This window comes from Rhinoraja longicauda, chromosome 5, assembly GCF_053455715.1.
Source record: "Rhinoraja longicauda isolate Sanriku21f chromosome 5, sRhiLon1.1, whole genome shotgun sequence".
In the NCBI taxonomy this organism is placed as follows: domain Eukaryota; kingdom Metazoa; phylum Chordata; class Chondrichthyes; order Rajiformes; family Arhynchobatidae; genus Rhinoraja; species Rhinoraja longicauda.
Genome location: NC_135957.1, coordinates 87,017,169 through 87,036,990, shown reverse-complemented (window position 1 = coordinate 87,036,990; position 19,822 = coordinate 87,017,169). Strand labels below are relative to the sequence as shown.

The following is a 19,822-nucleotide window of genomic DNA, read 5'->3' as shown; positions in this document are numbered from 1 at the left end:
AAGTACAAGAGTGTAAGAACATGGAATTATAGAAAATAGGTGCAGGAGGAGGTCATTTGGCCTTTCGAGCCAGCACCGCCATTCATTGTGATCATGGCTGATCATCCACAATCAGTAACCTGTGCCTGCCTTCTCCCCATATCCCTTGATTCCACTAGCCCCGAGAGCTCTATCTAACTATCTTTTAAATTCATCCAGTGAATTGGCCTCCACTGCCCTCTGTGGCAGAGAATTCCACAAATTCACAGCTCTCTGGGTGAAAAAGTTTCTTCTCACCTCAGTTTTAAATGCCCCCCCCCCCCCTTTATTCTTAGACTGTGTGGCCCCTGGTTCTGGACTCCCCCAACATTGGGAACATTTTTCCTGCATCTAACTTGTCCAGTCCTTGTATCCATCAAGCTTGGAGTTGTTATAAATGTAATCTTTTGGTCTTAAGGCCCCATTGTCCTGGCAGCGTCTGGTCAAGGACTGACCCTACTGCAGGTGTCCGCAGAGCCAGGCCATGTTGTTCATGTCCCCCGCTGCTGCAGGTTGCACTCTATCTCGGATACTTTCTCCCTTGCCTCAGCTTTTCTTCCTTTTTGAACATTTCCTTTGGGATTCTGCTTCGGGGAGCTCCACTGAATTCTTGATTCATATATAAGAACTAAAAATTCGGTTTAGCTCTGCTGGTTGGCAAGGTTAAATTAAATCTCATTCCTGATTGTTCAACGCCGTCCCGAGAGGAAAGCGGTAGTTGCTGAGCCATCATCTTTCAGATGAAATTATGCCCAGTCTGTCTATTCAGTGGATATCCAGGATGCTATAGCATTCATTAATAAGACCAATTAAGTCAGTCAGACAGCATATAAACTGGCCCTTCAACCTGACGCGTGCATGCCGTCCAAGATACCCCATCTAAGAGCCCCAGAGTAAAGCAATATGGAAACAGGCCCTTCGGCCCAACTTGCTGATGCCGACCATCCACACTACTCCTCTTGCCTGCGTTTGGCCCATATCCCTCCAAACCTATCCTGACCAAATGACTTTCAAACATTGTGATAGTACCTACCTCGACTACCTTCTCTGGGAGACACAGAGTGCTGGAGTAACTCAGCGGGTCAGGCAGCATCTCAGGAGAACATGGATAGGTGACGTTTCACAGAGTGCTGGAGTAACTCAGCGGGTCAGGCAGCATCTGTGGAGAACATGGATAGGTGACGTTTCAGAGTGCTGGAGTAACTCAGCGGGTCAGGCAGCAACTCTGGAGAGAAAGAATGGCTGACGTTTCGGGTGGTCTCGACCCGAAACGTCACCCATTCCTTCTCTCCAGAGATGCTGCCTGACCCGCTGAGTTACTCCAGCATTTTGTCTACCTTCGATATAAACCAGCATCTGCAGTTTTCTTTCCCACCTACCTTTTCTAGGAGCTCGTTCCACATACCTGTATGTATTTTTAAAAAAGCTGCCACTCGAGTTCCTATTAAACTTCTCTCCTTCCCACACACCTGAAAAGTTAGTGTCATTTGCCCTTGTTTGGCCGAGATCTCTCACCCTTTCCTCCTATTGTTTACCAAAGTTTTTCCGAGTGTAGTATGTTACTTATTTGCTTGGTGTCTTAAAGAGAAAAAATGGATCTGGTCAATGAATTCACATGCACCCTGATAAATTAACCAATGACAATTTAGGGCGGCACGGTGGCGCAGCGGTAGAGTTGCTGCCTTACGGCGAATGCAGCGCCGGAGACCCGGGTTCCATCCCGACTATGGGTGCTGTCTGTACGGAGTTTGTACGTTCTCCCCGTGACCTGCGTGGGTTTCTCCAAGATCTTCGGTTTCCTCCCACACTCCAAAGATGTGCAGGTTTGTAGGTTAATTGGCTTGGTAATTTATTTTTTTTAATTGTCCCTAGTAGGTGTAGGATCGTGTTAATGTGCGGGGATCGCTAGTCGGCACAGACCCGGTGGGCCGAAAGGGCCTGTTTCCGCGCTGTATCTCTAAACTAAACTAAACTAAACAAGAACTCCAAAACTAGTAACTGCTCTTGATGTCACAGGTGGATAGGCTGGTCAAGGAAGCATTTGGGACATTAGCCTTCATCCATCAGGGTATTGAGTATAGAAGTTGGGATGTTATGTTATAGTTGGTAACATAATTCCTCAACTTCTATACTCAATACCCTGGCAGATGAAGTACAATCAGTTGGGTGAGGACACACCTGGAGAACTGTGTTCAGTTTTTCTCACCTTCCTTCAGAAAGGATGTCACTAAGCTAAAAAGAGTACAGAGAAGATTTGAGGATGTTGCCAGGACACTAGGGCCTGGGCTATTGGGAGAGATTGGACAGACTAGGACTATTCCTTGGAGTGCAGGCTGAGGGGTGATCTTAGAGCGGTGTACAAAATCAGGAGAGGAATTGGGGAATCCATGACCAGATCTGCTTGTTTCAGATGTTGGGCGGATGCATGTCAGATGCAGTTTAATGTGGATAAGTGTGAGGTTATCCACTTTGGTGGTAAGAATAGGGAGGCAGAGTATTATCTGAATGGTGTCAAGTTAGGAAAAGGGGACGTACAACGAGATCTGGGTGTCCTAGTGCATCAGTCACTGAAAGGAAGTGCGCAGGTACAGCAGGCAGTGAAGAAAGCTAATGGCATGTTGGCCTTCATAACAAGAGGAGTTAAGTATAGGAGCAAAGAGGTCCTTCTGCAGTTGTTCAGGGCCCCAATGAGACTACACCTGTGTGCAGTTTTGGTCTCCAAATTTGAGGAAGGACATTCTTGCTATTGAGGGCGTGCAGCGTAGGTTCACCAGGTTAATTCCCAGGATGGCGGGACTGTCATATGTTGAAAGACTGGAGCAGCTGGGCTCCACTGGAATTTAGAAGGATGAGAGGGGATCTTATTGAAACATATAAGATTATTAAGGGATTGGTCACGCTGGAGGCAGCAAACATGTTCCCGATTTTGGGGGAGTCCTGAACCAGGGGCCACAGTTTAAAAATAAGGGGTATGCCATTTAGAACGGAGATGCGGAAAAACCTTTTCACTCAGAGTTGTGAATCTGTGGAATTCTCTGCCTCAGAAGGCAGTGGAGGCCAATTCTCTGGATGCTTTCAAAAGAGAGTTAGATAGAGCTCTTAAAGATAGTGGAGTCAGGGGGTATGGGGAGAAGGCAGGAACGGGGTACTGATTGAGAATGATCAGCCATGATCACAGTGAATGGCGGTGCTGGCACGAAGGGCCGAATGGCCTCCTCCTGCACCTATTGTCTATTTATTGCACACTCTTTTACTCTGGGTTGAGGAATAAATTATAAGGGGACATATGTTTACAATGATAGAAACAATATTTAAAAGGAACCATAGAAGCAAAATATTCCCCACAGAGTAGTGAGTAAAGGGAATGAGCTACCAGAGGAGTTGGTTGAGGTTGGTACTTTCACAGCATTTCTAAGACACTTTATCAGGTACATGGATAGGAACGGTCTAGAGATTTTAGTTTAGTTTAGAGATACAGCGGAGAAACAGGCCCTTCGGCCCAACGGGTCCGCGCCGACCAGCGATCCCTGCATATTAACACTATCCTATACCCACTAGGGACATTTTTTTAAACATTTACCAAGCCAATTAACCTACAAACCTGCACGTCTTTGGAGTGTGGGAGGAAACCGATGATCTTGGAGAAAATCCACGGGGAGAACGTACCAACTCCGTACAGACAGCACCCGTAGTGGGGATGGAACCCGGGTCTCCGTAAGGCAGCAACTCTACCGCCGCGCCACCGTGCCATACAGATGTGGGGCTATCTTGTCTAGGGCATCTTGGTCAGCATGAATGAGCTGGGTCGAAGGGCCTGTTTCCATGCTGTATGACTGACTCTAAAAATAATCTATTTTAAAGCAATTCAAAACATTTGATGGGGCAATAGTGATATGGAACTGATAAGAGTTTAAGTTTCTATTCACAAGATGCTGGAGTAACTCAGCAGGTCAGGCAGCATCTCAGGAGAGAAGGAATGGGTGTCGTTTCGGGTCGAGACCCTTCTTCAGACAGTTTAAGTTTCAATCTGGTATGGGCCATTCTTAGTCACGTGTGTGACCAAATATATGAAAAATTGTGGGATGCATCTCTTCTAATTCTGAAAGCATTACAGGTATATTGTTTTGTACTGTATATACGACTTGTATATGTCGAAGTTTATTAAGTGAAATTTTTACATGTTATGCTGACAATGTTTGTTTAGGGTCAGAGGTCAAATAAGACTGGCCACGTGTGTGACCTCGCACGAAAACATTTTCTCATAACTCAGTTTTATCTTACAAACTCTGTGGAATTTTAAAAAGTTAGAATGTTCATATCTTTAGCAGACATGCATTATAGTTCTATAGGTAGAAAAATAGCAATGAATAAGATTAATCTCTTACAAGAATTTTTTAATGTATTACTTTATGTGATGAAGGTATCACAAAATGCTGGAGTAACTCAGCGGGTCAGGCAGTATCTCAGGAGATAAGGAATGGGTGACGTGTCGGGTCGAGACCCTTCTTCAGACTGATGTCAGGGGGGGGCGGGACTTTTGTCTCGACCCGAAACGTCAAATTAAACGTCAACATTTTTTTTTCGCCTGGGCAGCTTGCAGCCCAGTGGTATGAACATCGACTTCTCCAACTTTAGAACTTTAGATAGTTCCTCTGTCCCTCTCTTCCCCTCCTCCTTCCCAGTTCTCCCTCTATCTTCCTGTCTCCACCTATATCCTTCCTTTGTCCCGCCCCCCTGACATCAGTCTGAAGAAGGGTCTCGTCCCCAAACGTCACCATTCCTTCTCTCCTGAGATGCTGCCTGACCTGCTGAGTTACTCCAGCATTTTGTGATATCTACGATTTGCACCAGCATCTGCAGTTATTTTCTTACACAATTTTATGTGATGACGTCTGGTCACCTGTGTGACATTTTGGTTCACTTTGCAAAGGTTGGCCCTTATGGTGCACATGCCTCATCTGAAGTGTCATCCTTGCAGATCAAGTTTAATTATTTTTTAAATAGATAATTTGATCTTCCATGTTTTATTTCTCTATTGCAACAGAATACAGTGGACAAACTGATCAAAAAGACTAACTTAGCCTTGGTTGTTGGGACGCACAGTTGGAGGGACCAGTTTATTGAAGCGATAACTGTGAGTGCTGGTAAGTAAAATATATCCTCGCTACCTCGTTAAACGCAAAACTACAGGCGCTCCTCAGCTTACGATGGGGTTCTGTTCCGAGAAACCCAGTGTAAACCGAGAATATTGTACGTCGAGATGCGTTGTAATACACGCGATCACGTGGCCGGACGCGAGCGGCGTGTCTCTACGGGTCACTACCGTTTGCACCAACGCAAAGTCACACTATCGTAAAGTCGAAGCATCGTAAGCCGGGGAGCGCCTGTATTAATAAAGCATTGGAATCTTTGTAATCAGTGACTCCAAAGAAAGCATTGCAGGAGGATATTTGATATCTCTTCCCCCTCAAAAGCTCCCGGCTCCGTGATCTCTCCATGGACCGCCATTGGTTACGCCACAGACCTTGGTTTTGCACAATGGCTGTTACCTCCAATTACTTTAATCTATTATTTTATTCTGTATTTGTGTGATATTGCATTAACGAGCCTTTTAAACTAAAGCAAGTAATTATTCCGTTGATTGTTCTGTTGTCAGTACAAATGACAATTAAACACTTGATTGTATGGGTCCCCTGATTCATATGAAAAATGACAACAGCCTGTGGAGAGTTGAGAGTGTTTAGCAGTGGAGGAATCAGTTTATTGGAGCTGACAGAGTGCTGGTAAGAAAAACAGAAATCAGCAGCATCTTATTAAACAGTTGTGAATAAGGCGATAGGTTTTTTTTCAGTGACGCAGAATAAAAGATGAAGGGAGACTATTTTAATCCCCTTCCCTCTCAAAGCCCCAGTCTCCATGATCTTTCTACCTTTTCTGCGTTGCATCTGAAGCCCTCACCACCTGATGGCCAGACCTTGTCTCGGCTGAAACTGTTGGACAGGATATTGTGGGAAGGTGCTCTTCCTGGTTTCCCACCAAGATTTACTTACTCTCTTTGCGCCACCACGCCCCCCACGCCATGCCCTCCCCCCCAAGCTACGCTCCATCCCCATCTGCCGCCACCCCAACCCCGCCGCCTCTTCCTACCTCTGCCCGCCCCCACTTGCCACCCCCTTCCCACCCCCCTTTCCCTTCCCGCCCCCCGCCGCCCCCTTCCCACCACCCCCTTTCCCAGCCGCCTTCCCTCCCCCCCTGCCTCCCCAGGAATGTAAACATTGTTCTGATTCCTTGATTGTGGTGTCACTTAATTCTGCCGTGTGTATGCTGCTTTGCATCTTCCAGCTTGGCATTTCATTTTTTAAGTAAACCTGCAGATACAATATAATTTGAAAGGCACTTGGACAGATACATGTATAGGAAAGTTTGAGCGATATGGGCCAAGCGCAGGCATGTGGGGCTAGCGAAGATGGGGCATGTGTCAGCATGGGAGAGCTGGGCTCATATTTCTGTGCCGTGTGACTCTATGACCTGGCGTTGCTACTCGTAAGCCCTTCTATGCCCTTTATTGAAGGTTGATAAGCAAGGGGCTAACTTAATTATTTGCTGCTTGTCACTGAGCCAATTTTGTATTCGTTCATCTCCAGACATTAATGCTTCCTTTAAGCACGTGCATCCTTTCAAATGGTAGGTAAAGAAATGCCAATCAAATGTGTTAAATATTCAACAGCTAATGTGCACAGTAATATTTTTGTATCTTGAATGTACTTATACATTCAAGGTCAAACCTAATGGTGTCTTATGCTGTACTGAAATCCCTGTCCTGATGCACAGCAGATAGTCTACAGCTTTTCAGCTTTTGTTTCCTTTTGATTGCCTTGATTGGATTATGTTGACCTTCCATGTTTTGACGGCTCTGGGGAGAAATTAAAAGGATTTGCAGTTAATCCTATAAACTGCTTATTAATTTAAAATTATCTCTCCAGTTCAGTTGAGGACATTCTTTATTGCTCCCATCTGCTGCAAGGAATGTGTTTTGTTCTGATATTGGAACAGTCCCCAAAGCCTTTTAAAAATTTTGTACCCCTTTGAGAGAATTTAATTCACTGTCCAGTGGGGGCATGCTGAAGTGTAAAACAGTTAATTATCTCTGTCAAAGGCAAGCGTTTGAATATGACCAAATTATGAAAGGGGTTTAGATGTTACTTTCCCAGAGCATTGTTTTAATATAGTATTTCCAATATGAGGATAAATACAAAAACATTTCTCATGATCCATGCTTTTAAGTCTTGTCACTTGACTCTATAACCTCCTGTAGTTCTGCAGCCCTCCCAAGGCATTCCAATTTGATCACTGCACCAAAAGAACTTGCTTGTGCCTTGAATCAGGGGAATAATTGATCTCAAATGTGGCCAGGGAGATGCGCATTGATTGGAGACATGAGGAACTGTAGCAGATGATGGTGGTAGCAGAACTAGCTCGGGGCACTTCCAGTTTCCAGCCCCGCGACGTGGACGTTTCTGCTACAGGGCCACCACCTGGTAACACAGCTCCCACCTGGTCACAGGTGTGACTGGAACACCTGGAAGTCCCTCAATAGGCTTGGTACAGGGATGGGCCGATGCAAGACCAAGATGAGCAAGTGGGGCCGTGCAGATGTGGCAGACACAGAATGTGAATGTGGAACATCTGTACAACCCATGCCAGACCAACTAAGATGCCCACTTCATGGTGAACAATGCTGCCTGGAAGATCCAGCGGTGGCAAACGAGAAGGCAGGCTGTCCACTGTGCAAGAGCCCGGCCCAACATCTGAAACACAGATGATGGACACGAAAGAAAGATGAGGAAGTGCAGATGCTGCTTTACAAAAAAGGGTAGCGTTGGAGTAGCTTTGGAAAGGATGCAGAGGAAACTTGCCAGACTGATGCCTGGACTACAGGGTATTGGCCACAGGGAGAGAGAGGTTGGACAGATTTGGATTGTTTTCCTTTGGACGCTGGTGGTTGTGGGGAGACCTGATGGAAGTATATAAAATTCAGAGGCATAGAGAGGGTTGACAATTGGAATTATTTTCTCAGGATGGAACAAATCAAACACTAGAGGGCACAGCTTCAAGGTGAGAGGGGCAATGTTTAATGTGTAGGGCAAGTTGTTTTACGGGGAGTGGTGAACGCCTGGAATGCAGAGCTGGAGTTGGTGGTTGAAGCAGATGTTAGTGGCATTTAAAAGACTTCTGGATAGGCATGCAGGGAATGGAAGGATACGGCTTATATGCAGATAGATAAGTGATGGTCTGGGCATGTTCAGCACGGGTGTTGTGGACCGAAAGGTTATTCTTGGGTTATTCATTTGGATCGCCCTTTAATTGTCTACACTTAGTTCAGAGATACAGCTTGGAAACAAGCCCTTGAAATGTGTGAGGAATCCAGAGAAAACCTACGTGGTAGAAACATAGAAACATAGAAAATAGGTGCAGGAGTAGGCCATTCGGCCCTTCGAGCCACCACCACCATTCAATATGATCATGGCTGATCATCCAACTCAGTATCCCGTACTTGCCTTCTCTCCATACCCCCTGATCTCTTTAGCCACAAGGGCCACATCTAACTCCCTCTTAAATATAGCCAATGAACTGGCCTCAACTACCTTCTGTGGCAGAGAATTCCACAGATTCACTACTCTCTGTGTGAAAAAAATGTTCTCATCTCGGTCCTAAAAGACTTCCCCCTTATCCTTAAACTGTGACCCCTTGTTCTGGACTTCCCCAACATCGGGAACAATCTTCCTGCATCTAGCCTGTCCAACCCCTTAAGAATTTTGTAAGTTTCTATAAGATCCCCCCATCAATCTTCTAAATTCCAGCGAGTACAAGCCGATAATTGGGAGGGCGTGCAAACTCTGCACAGACAGCATGAAAGGTTAGGATTGAACCCAGGTGTGTGGCGTGAGAAGCAGCAACTCTACTACAGTACCACTGTGCTGCCCTTGTTATATGAACATTGCCTGTGTGGCCCACCCTCAGGTTTACACAGCCGGTAGAACTGCATCAGTGGCAGACCCAGGTTTGATCCTGACCTCGGGTGCTGGCTGCAGAGTTTTCCCAGGTTTGATCCTGACCTCGGGTGCTGGCTGCAGAGTTTTCCCAGGTTTGATCCTGACCTCGGGTGCTGGCTGCAGAGTTTTCCCAGGTTTGATCCTGACCTCGGGTGCTGGCTGCAGAGTTTTCCCAGGTTTGATCCTGACCTCGGGTGCTGGCTGCAGAGTTTTCCCAGGTTTGATCCTGACCTCGGGTGCTGGCTGCAGAGTTTTCCCAGGTTTGATCCTGACCTCGGGTGCTGGCTGCAGAGTTTTCCCAGGTTTGATCCTGACCTCGGGTGCTGGCTGCAGAGTTTTCCCAGGTTTGATCCTGACCTCGGGTGCTGGCTGCAGAGTTTTCCCAGGTTTGATCCTGACCTCGGGTGCTGGCTGCAGAGTTTTCCCAGGTTTGATCCTGACCTCGGGTGCTGGCTGCAGAGTTTTCCCAGGTTTGATCCTGACCTCGGGTGCTGGCTGCAGAGTTTTCCCAGGTTTGATCCTGACCTCGGGTGCTGGCTGCAGAGTTTTCCCAGGTTTGATCCTGACCTCGGGTGATGGCTGCAGAGTTTTCCCAGGTTTGATCCTGACCTCGGGTGATGGCTGCAGAGTTTTCCCAGGTTTGATCCTGACCTCGGGTGATGGCTGCAGAGTTTTCCCAGGTTTGATCCTGACCTCGGGTGCTGGCTGCAGAGTTTTCCCAGGTTTGATCCTGACCTCGGGTGCTGGCTGCAGAGTTTTCCCAGGTTTGATCCTGACCTCGGGTGCTGGCTGCAGAGTTTTCCCAGGTTTGATCCTGACCTCGGGTGCTGGCTGCAGAGTTTTCCCAGGTTTGATCCTGACCTCGGGTGCTGGCTGCAGAGTTTTCCCAGGTTTGATCCTGACCTCGGGTGCTGGCTGCAGAGTTTTCCCAGGTTTGATCCTGACCTCGGGTGCTGGCTGCAGAGTTTTCCCAGGTTTGATCCTGACCTCGGGTGCTGGCTGCAGAGTTTTCCCAGGTTTCCTCCCACACACAAAAGGCACATGGAATGGGAGGACGATTGGCATCTGTAAACCGCCCCCTAGTGTGTAGGGAGTGAATGAGAAAATGGAATAACACGAAATGAGTGTGAACGGGTGACTGATAGTTAGCACGGATCCGGTGGTCTGAAGGCCGATTTCCATTTTGAATTTCTAAACTAAATTAAACTTTCCCCTTTTGAGTCACAGTATTACTGCAATAAATTAGCACTATCCTTGTAGATAAAGCATATTATTTGTACGAGGTGTAGGAAAAAAAACTGCAGATGCTGGTTTAAATCGAGGGTAGACACAAAATGCCGGAGTAACTCAGTGGGTCAGGCAGCATCTCGGGAGAGAAGGAATGGGTGACGTTTCGGGTCAAGACCCTTCTTCAGATTGATGTCAGGGGAATGGGCGGGACAAAGATAGGATGTAGTAGGAGACAGGAAGACTAGTGGGAGAACTGGGAAGGGGGAGGGAAAAGAGAGGGACAGAGGAACTATCTGGTTAGAGAAGTCAAAGTTCATACCACTGGGGTGTAAGCTGCCCAAGCAAAATATGAGGTGCTGTTCCTCCAATTTGTGCTGGGCCTCACTCTGACAATGGAGGAGGCCCATGACAGAAAGGTCAGACTGGGAATGGGAGGGGGAGTTGAAGTGCTGAGCCACCGGGAGATCAGGTAGGTTAAGGCGGACTGAGCGAAGGTGTTAAGCGAAACGATCGCTGAGCCTGCGTTTGGTCTCGCCGATGTAGAGAAGTTGACACCTGGAACAGCGGATACAGTAGATGAGGTTGGAGGAGGTGCCTCACCTGGAAAGACTATTTGGGTCCTTGGATGGAGTCGAGGGGGGAGGTAAAGGGACAGGTATTATTTGTACGGCATGTCCCTGTTTATTGACCCGAGGTGGTAATCCTTGCCAACAAATATTGGCAAACTAAATGGCTTTGGACCAAATTTCCAATGAAGCGCGTGAACATATGTTTTTCACCCTCTTGTTTTTCACAGCATCATTTGATGTTTACAGTTCTGGTTTCTAACTTGGAGAAATCGGCCCAGTTAATTAAAGCCTTCTCTGATGCAAAGCTAATTCTTGCTATTGTATTGAGAGGTTGGGCATGCATAAAGCAACTCCATTTAGGCAAAAGACATCTTTTGTCCCATTGAAAACTGCAATTTAACTTTCTTTCAACCAGGATGATACAGCTGTTTTGGCGGCTTTGTCGGCAGTTCCTTTTCAGAACAGATAATTTTACCTTTTGCATTGAATTCTCTAATTGCACTTGATGGATTCATACAAAAGATTGTGCCAAGTCTGTTCTGTAAATTGTAGATGGAAAGCTGGGTTTTCAGTCCATGGCTTGGGTAGGCAGTAATTAGAGGACGTCCATACAATGACCACTTATAAATGGCCATGGAGGAAAAAAATTGTATTTAAGCGCTGAAGCTTATTCTGCAGCAGGAGAATGCGTTAATGTCAAAGGACTGAATTCTGTATAGATGTTTAATTGTTGCTAACTGTTATTATGTTCAAAGGCTGTTATTTCAGCGACTTCTATACAGTAATGAGGGTACAGTGGAGAACATGGATAGGTGACGTTTCACAGAGTGCTGGAGTAACTCAGCGGGTCAGGCAGCATCTGTGCAAAAGAGAGATGTCAATAAATTTAGAAAGTAAAAACTGCAGATGTTGGGTTACAAAGGATGCAGTGCTGGAGTAACTCAGCGGGTCAGGCAGAATCTGTGGAGAACATGGATAGGTGACGTTTCACAGAGTGCTGGAGTAACTCAGCGGGTCAGGCAGCATCTGTGGAGAACATGGATAGGTGACGTTTCAGAGTGCTGGAGTAACTCAGCGGGTCAGGCAGCAACTCTGGAGAGAAAGAATGGCTGACGTTTCGGGTGGTAGAAAGTAAAAACTGCAGATGTTGGGTTACAAAGGATGCAGTGCTGGAGTAACTCAGCGGGTCAGGCAGCATCTCAGGAGAACATGGATAGGTGATGATTCTGGTTGGGACCCTCTTTCAGTCTGATTGTTGGGGGGGGAGGGAGAGATGAGGATAGAAAGCCAGAGGAGAGTGGCAGGACAAAGCATGGCAGGTAGTAGGTGAACATAGATGATGGGATTTTGATAGATAGATGTTTGGAAAAAGGCGAAAGATGAGAAAACACAAGGTGTGAGACAAAAAGGGTCGAAGAGTCGCAAATTGTGAAGCCAGAGGAAGGAATGGATTCTGAGGGGAGGAATATGTGTCCATGTGGGACACGGGAGAGAAGTGGGGGGGGGGGTGGATAGGGTTTAGTTTACAGATACAGCGTGGAAACAGGGCCCTGTCGGCCCACCGGGTCCGCGCCGACCAGCGATCCCCGCACATTAACACTATCCTACACCCACTAGGGACAATTTTTACATTTACCAAGCCAATTAACCTACAAACCTGCACGTCTTTGGAGTGTGGGAGGAAACCGAAGATCTCTGAAAAAACCCACGCAGGTCATGGGGAGAACGTACAAACTCCGTACAGACAGCACCGGTAGTCAGGATGGAACCCGGGTCTCCGGCGCTGCATTCGCTGTAAGGCGGCAACTCTACCGCTGCACCACCGTGAACACCCTGGGTGCTAGAGGTCACCTAAAATTGAAGAATTCAATTGAGGCGGTCGTCGAATCTACGCTTAGTCTTGTCCATGTACTGGAGGCCACATTGGATGTAGTGATTGTTAGTCAATTTAGTTGCCTAATGTTTCCTTTTAGCATTAATGCAACTAAAAACCGATTCTTGTGTTGGAGGGAGAGGCATAACGATTATTTCTGGATGTTCGACTGGGCCATTTTGTGCGTTGGTCAACCTTGCCACCTTGATACTTTTTCCACACTGGAACAAGATGTTATTTCTCTGCAGACCTGCAATTTGCCGTCAGAGTCCTTTGGCTGAGCCCAAGCTGAATGATTTGTGTGGAAATAAGGAACTGCAGATGCTGGTTTGCAAAAAACGATAGTACTGGAGTAACTCAGCAGGTCAGGCAGCATCTCTGGAGAACATGGATAGGTGACGTTTCACAGAGTGCTGGAGTAACTCAGCAGGTCAGGCAGCATCTGTGGAGAACATGGATAGGTGACGTTTCACAGAGTGCTGGAGTAACTCAGCGGGTCAGGCAGCATCTGTGGAGAACATGGATAGGTGACGTTTTGGGGCGGGACCCTTCTCGTTTGTCTTTTTAGGAATGACTTGAGGCTTGAACTTGCCCGAAAGGCAGCATAACTTGGGATTTTGCAGTCACTGCCAAGTAATGATGATGATGATGATGATGTGCCTCTGACCTTGAAAGTAATGATTTTTATCTTGAAGCAATACGTGTGACTTGGCAACAATGTACACCTTCATCTCTGCAACCAGCTAAATCTCACCTGCAATCAAGCTGCAGGCAAGTACTTCCATTAACCCAGGGCGGCACGGTGGCGCAGCGGTAGAGTTGCTGCCTCACCGCGCACGAGACCCGGCTTCCAACCTGACTACGGGTGCTGTCTTTTATGTTTCTATGACCTGCGTGGGTTTTCTCTGGGATCTCCGGTTTACGCCCACGCTCTAAAGACGTACAGGTTTTGCAGGCTAACTGGCTTGGTATAATTGTAAATTGTCACTAGTTTGTGTGTAGGATAGTGTTAGTATGCAGGAATCGCTGGTCGTTGCGAACTCAGTGGAACTCTGCGCTGTATCTCTAAACTAAACTAAACCTACTGCAGAGGGCAAGGAGGGAGGACCTTGAGGAATGGAGGGGCATTGGTGGCAACAATAATAACTTCCACCTTATTGAATGGCGGTGCTGGCTCGAAGGGCCGAATGGCCTACTCCTGCACCTATTTTTCTGTGATTCCAGACCCAGCACTTGGTGTTGATGGCTCACCACCATCTTATATCATCTCTGACCCCTCTCACCCTGGCCACAAACTCTTCGAAGCACTTCCCTCTGGAAGGCGATTCCGGACTGTCAAAGCAGCCACAGCCAGACATAAAAACAGCTTTTTTCCATGAGTAGTAGCTCTACTCAACAACCAAAAGTCTGTCATCTCGTTTTGCTCTGGTTTATTTCACTCACAGGTTTAACCGCAATGTTGTATTCGTAATGTTTTATGCTTTATTCTTAATTGTTTACTGTATGTTCGTGTTGTTACTTGCGAGCGGAGCACCAAGGCACATTCCTTGTGTGTGTACATACTTGGCCAATAAACTTATTCATTCATTCATTATGTAATTGAGATTTGGAAACTTGGTGCTGCAACCAGAACAGAATGTAAGATTACTAATCTCTGTGATTTTCACTAGGCACTCTTCTGGCTTGGTTTCACTATGTCACTGTATACTAATTAGGGCTTGGTTTAGTCTCAAATTTTAATTGTATATATATATATACGAGTCGCTTGTTATTTACGGTTTCCCAATGTTCCCATGGGAACTGCACTGAGTTGCTTGAATCTTCATTGAAAGTGATGCTGTTGCATTTTTTAGCTCTAATATTTTTGCTTCAAAGTTTGGATTTCTTGAGCACCACAATCGAAGCATTTAATCCATAGTGGATGACGATTATTTCATGGCGTCAGTATGCCTATCAGGAAACATCACTAGACTTCACCTGGCATTGGTCGTTCAATTGAGTTTATTGTCACGTGTACCGAGGTACAGCGAAAAGCTTTTGTTGCGTGCTAACCAGTCAGCAGAAAGACAATACGTGATTACAATCGAGCCGTCCACAGTGTTCAGATACAGGATAAAGGGAATAACGTTTAGTACAAGGTGAAGCCAGTAAAGTCTGATCAAAGAGAGTCTAAGGGTCCCCGATGTGGTAGATAGTGGTTCAGGACTGCTCTCTGGTTGTGGTATGGTGGTTCACTTGCCAGATAACAGCTGGGAAGAAACTGTCCCTGAATCTGGAGGTGTGCGTAGTCCATGTGAACTAGCTGCAATAATGCAGCCCTCTTTAGGAACATTTGTAACAAACACCATCATTGAAAATTAAATTTTATTTTATAAAGTTTACAAAGACGCAATTTGGTAATGGTGACCGCCATAGCTACCGGGTGATTGTTAATCCAATTGAGTTTGTTAGCGTTCTTCAGAAAAGGAAATCTGTCTCCTTGCCCTGCATGTGGTTCCAGACCCAGCACTAGGCTGTAGATGGCTCACCACCATCTTACGGAGGCCCATAAATGCTGGCCTTGCCAGTATTGCCCAGTCTTGTTTGAACAAGAGCAAATGCAATTTTTAAAGATTGCTGAACCAATCTATTCAGTTTCATCCCTCTCCAGGCAACTAATCGAGAGTGAACCGGGCCATTCAGTCTTGGTGTTCTGCCATGTCCAAGTCATGGAAGTAGAATTAGGTCATTTGGCCCATCGAGTCAACTCTGCCACTTAATCATGGCTGATCTAAGCCATGGAAGATCTGTACCGTAGCTTTAAGGTGAGAGGGGCAAAGTTTAAAGGAGAGGTACAGGGCAAGTGTTTAAACCGTTGTGGGTGCCTGGAACATGCTGCGGCTTGTGATGGTGGAGGCAGATATGATAGTGGCATTTGAGGCGTTTAGGTATGCACATGGATATGCAGTGAGTGGGGGTATATAATTTCCTTTCTACTTTTAATAAGTTTAAGAATAAGGGGTAGGCCATTTAGAACGGAGATGAGGATAAACTTTTTCAGTCAGAGAGTTGTGAATCTGTCGAATTCTCTGCCTCAGAAGGCAGTGGAGGACAATTCTCTGAATGCATTCAAGAGAGAGCTAGATAGAGCTCTTAAGGATAGCGGAGTCAGGGGGTATGGGGAGAAGGCAGGAACGGGGTACATTGAGAATGTTCTCATTGTACGTTCTCCCCGAGACCTGCGTGGGTTTTCTCCGAGATCTTCGATTTCCTCCCACACTCCAAAGACGTGCAGGTTTGTAGGTTAATTTACTGGGTAAGTGTAAAAATTGTCCCTAGTGTGTGTAGGATAGTGTTAATGTGCGGGGATCGCTGGGTGGCGTGGACTCGGTGGGCCGAAGGGCCTGTTTCCACGCTGTATATCTAAATCTAAAAAAAAATCTAGAATGATCAGCCATGATCACATTGAATGGTGGTGCTGGCTCGAAGGGCCAAATGGCCTCCTCCTGCACCTATTGTCTATTGTCTACTTAATCAGGACTGTTAAACCAAACCTATACCAAGTGCTTTTGCTACAGAACTTAGAACAGAAAGGGTGCTGAAGAGATTCGCCAGGATATTACCAAGGCTTGTGGTTTTAAATTACAAGAAGAGGTTGAAGAGGCTGGGACTTTTTTCTTTGGAGCATTCTTTGGAGATTGACAGATTATTGATTAGTACGGGTGTCAGGGGTTACGGGGAGAAGGCAGGAGAATGGGATTGAGAGGGAAAGATAGATCAGCCATGATTGAATGGCTGAGTAGACTTGATGGGCTGAATGGCCTAATTTTGATCCTAGAACTTATGAATGTGAAAATTGTTTACAGAAGATCGGAGAATAATGGCTGTTTGCGATAATTTTGAAGGATTTCAGTAAGGTCACAATTAGAAAAGAATTTGTGGTATCTTTGCCTCTCTAAATGTTATTACTGCTAAAACATTGACTTCTCTAACTTCAGATAGTTCCTCTGTCCCTCTCTTTCCCCTCCCCCTTCCCAGTTCTCCCACTCGTTTTCCTGTCTCCTACTACATCCTATCCTTGTCCCGCCCCCTCCCCTGACATCAGCCTGAAGAAGGGTCTCGACCCGAAACGTCACCCATTCCTTCTCTCCTGAGATGCTGCCTGACCCGCTGAGATACTCCAGCATTTTTTGTGTCTACCTTACTGCTGAGTTTGGTACTTTTTGTAGACATTAATGGACCACAGAATTCAATACATTGATTAAAAAGGTTAATAGTGGAATTCTGAGTACAGAAATACATTATTATTCTATAGTGTGTTACTTGTATGATTATAAATTCATACAATATCGTTGTCATGCGAAAATGTATCTCGGTGGAGGAGTTTGTCTGATTCTAGCAGACTGTTTTGGGTTTTTTAAAGCACGCATACATCCATTTTTGAACAGCAGCTGATTTTAAAAGATTTGACAAAAGATTTTCCAGAGATGGAAAAATCAAATACCAGAGAGAAAAGCTGTATGGTGAAAGGTAAAGTGTAAAAGAAATGTACAGTTTTGTAGCAGGTGCTGAGTGCAAGGGACACGCTGCCAATGGTAGTGGTGGTGGAGGAGGCAGATATGATAGTGGAATATGAGGCAGATGAACATGGATGACATGCAGGCAGACAAGAGCTGGTCGCAGTATCATGTCTGGCACACATTCTGGGCTGAAGGGCCTGCTCTTGTGCTATACTGCTCTGTTCTACGTTAGAACTTGGACTAATAATATCGTGCAGTGTCAACTTTGTAGTCTTAAAATGTGGTTTTGATAGCTAGGCATGACCACTGCCAACTTTTGGTGGGTCCCTAATTGACCGAGAGAAGGTGGTGATGACCACTGAAGGTGCTCCCATAGTGTTGTTGAGACGGAGTCAGTTGAGAATGTCGAAGCTGGGATGTTATTGCACGTTTGTACAGGACATTGAGGCTGCATTTGGAACACTGTATTCAGCTTTGGTTGTCCTACAGTAGAGAAGTGCCATTAAGCTGGAACAAGTGCAGAGGATTGAAGATGTTGTCAGAACTCGGGGGGGGGCCTGAGCTATAGGGAGAGTTTGGGCAGCTAGCACTTTATTCCTCGAAGTGCAGATGGCTGAGGGTGACGTTAGAGATGTGAGGGGTGAATGTACAATCTTTTACCCAGGTTAGAGTAATCAAGAACGAGGTGAGACGAGGTTAGATGCGGCGTCTTCATCAGCATCGATGAGTTGGGTCGTTGGACTTGTTTCTATGCTCTGGCTCCAAGTAGTGTGACTGGAGGGGGGGCTTGCAGCTCGCGCTGTCCCCATGCACCTGTTGCCCTTGTCCACCCCGTGGAGTTCACCAGTTTGGGAGGCGGTGTCGGAAAAGGATGGGTGAGTAATTGCAGTCCATTTCGTCTGAAAGATTGCCTCTGAAACTCTGGCATCATTGGCTGCTTTCATGGTTAAACTCTGCCCGAACCTTCAGAGTGGGACCTGAAGATCAAACGTAGGGTTGAGTGAAGAGTGTACTTGATTGTATTAAAGGTAGACACAAAATGCTGGAGTAACTCGGCGGGTCAGGCAGCATCTCGGGAGAGAAGGAATGGGTGATGTTCCAGGTCGAGACCCTTCTTCAGACTGATGTCAGGGGAGGGGGCGGGACAGAGATAGAATGTAGTCGGAGACAGGAAGACTGATGGGAGAACTGGGAAGGGGGAGGGGATGGAGAGAGAGGGGAAGCAAGCGCAATGTGAAGTTAGAGAAGTCAATGTTCATACCGCTGGGGTGTAAGCTGCCCAAGCGAAATATGAGGTGCTGTTCCTCCAATTTGCTCTGGGCCTCACTCTGACAATGGAGGAGGCCCAGGACAGAAAGGTCAGATTGGGAATGGGAGGGGGAGTTGAAGTGCTGAGCAACCGGGAGATCAAATACTTGATTGTATTTATATATCTAATAAAACGTGATTAGGTTGTGAACCTAAACCGAAAATGCTATGAACAAATCAGTAAGTAAATACTAAAATCTACAAGTATCTACACAAAATATCAGAATTCCCAAGTCAGCCAGTATTTTTGGAGAGGTTTTTTGCTTTGAATTGGTGACCTTTTAAATGCAACAATCTTTTGAATCATTTTGGTACAGTATCTCAAGTTTTGCTGCAACAGAGAAACATTTAGACGGGTACATGGATAGGACAGATTTAGACAATAGACAATAGGTGCAGGAGGAGGCCATTTGGCCCTTCGAGCCAGCACCGCCATTCAATGTGATCATGGCTGATCATTCTCAATCAGTACCCCGTTCCTGCCTTCTGCCTTCTCCCCATACCCCCTGACTCCACTATCCTTAAGAGCTCTATCTAGCTCTCTCTTGAATGCATTCAGAGACTTGGCCTCCACTGCCTTCTGAGGCAGAGAATTCCACAGATTCACAACTCTCTGACTAAAAAAGTTTTTCCTCATCTCAGTTCTAAATGGCCTACCCCTTATTCTTAAACTGTGACCCCTTGTTCTGGACTCCCCCAAACATTGGGAACATGTTTCCTGCCTCTAACGTGTCCAACCCCTTAATAATCTTATACGTTTCGATAAGATCTCCTCTCATCCTTCTAAATTCCAGTGTATACAAGCCTAGTCGCTCCAGTCTTTCAACATATGACAGTCCCGCCATTCCGGGAATTAACCTAGTAAACCTACGCTGCACGCCCTCAATAGCAAGAATATCCTTCCTCAAATTTGGAGACCAAAACTGCACACAGTACTCCAGGTGCGGTCTCACTAGGGCCCTGTACAACTGCAGAAGGACCTCTTTGCTCCTATACTCAACTCCTCTTGTTATGAAGGCCAACATTCCATTGGCTTTCTTCACTGCCTGCTGTACCTGCAAGCTTCCTTTCAGTGACTGATGAACTAGGACACCCAGATCTCGTTGTATGTCCCCTTTTCCTAACTTGACACCATTCAGATAATAATCTGCCTTCCTATTCTTACCACCAAAGTGGATAACCTCACACTTATCCACATTAAACTGCATCTGCCATGCATCCGCCCACTCACACAACCTGTCCAAGTCACCCTGCAACCTCATAGCATCTTCC

At 46.2% G+C, this 19,822-nt stretch overlaps 1 protein-coding gene across 4 annotated transcripts in view; it reads left to right on the top strand.

The window, feature by feature from the left end:
- The window catches only part of LOC144593807 (sodium/calcium exchanger 1-like), a 220,723-nt gene that overhangs the window by 174,128 nt on the left and 26,773 nt on the right, over window positions 1-19,822 (top strand). For all 4 annotated transcript variants that reach the window (XM_078399916.1, XM_078399917.1, XM_078399914.1 and 1 more), the window contains exon 5: window positions 5,063-5,162. In XM_078399916.1, the coding sequence (XP_078256042.1) occupies window positions 5,063-5,162 (100 nt within the window). The remainder of the gene's footprint in view (window positions 1-5,062; window positions 5,163-19,822) is intronic.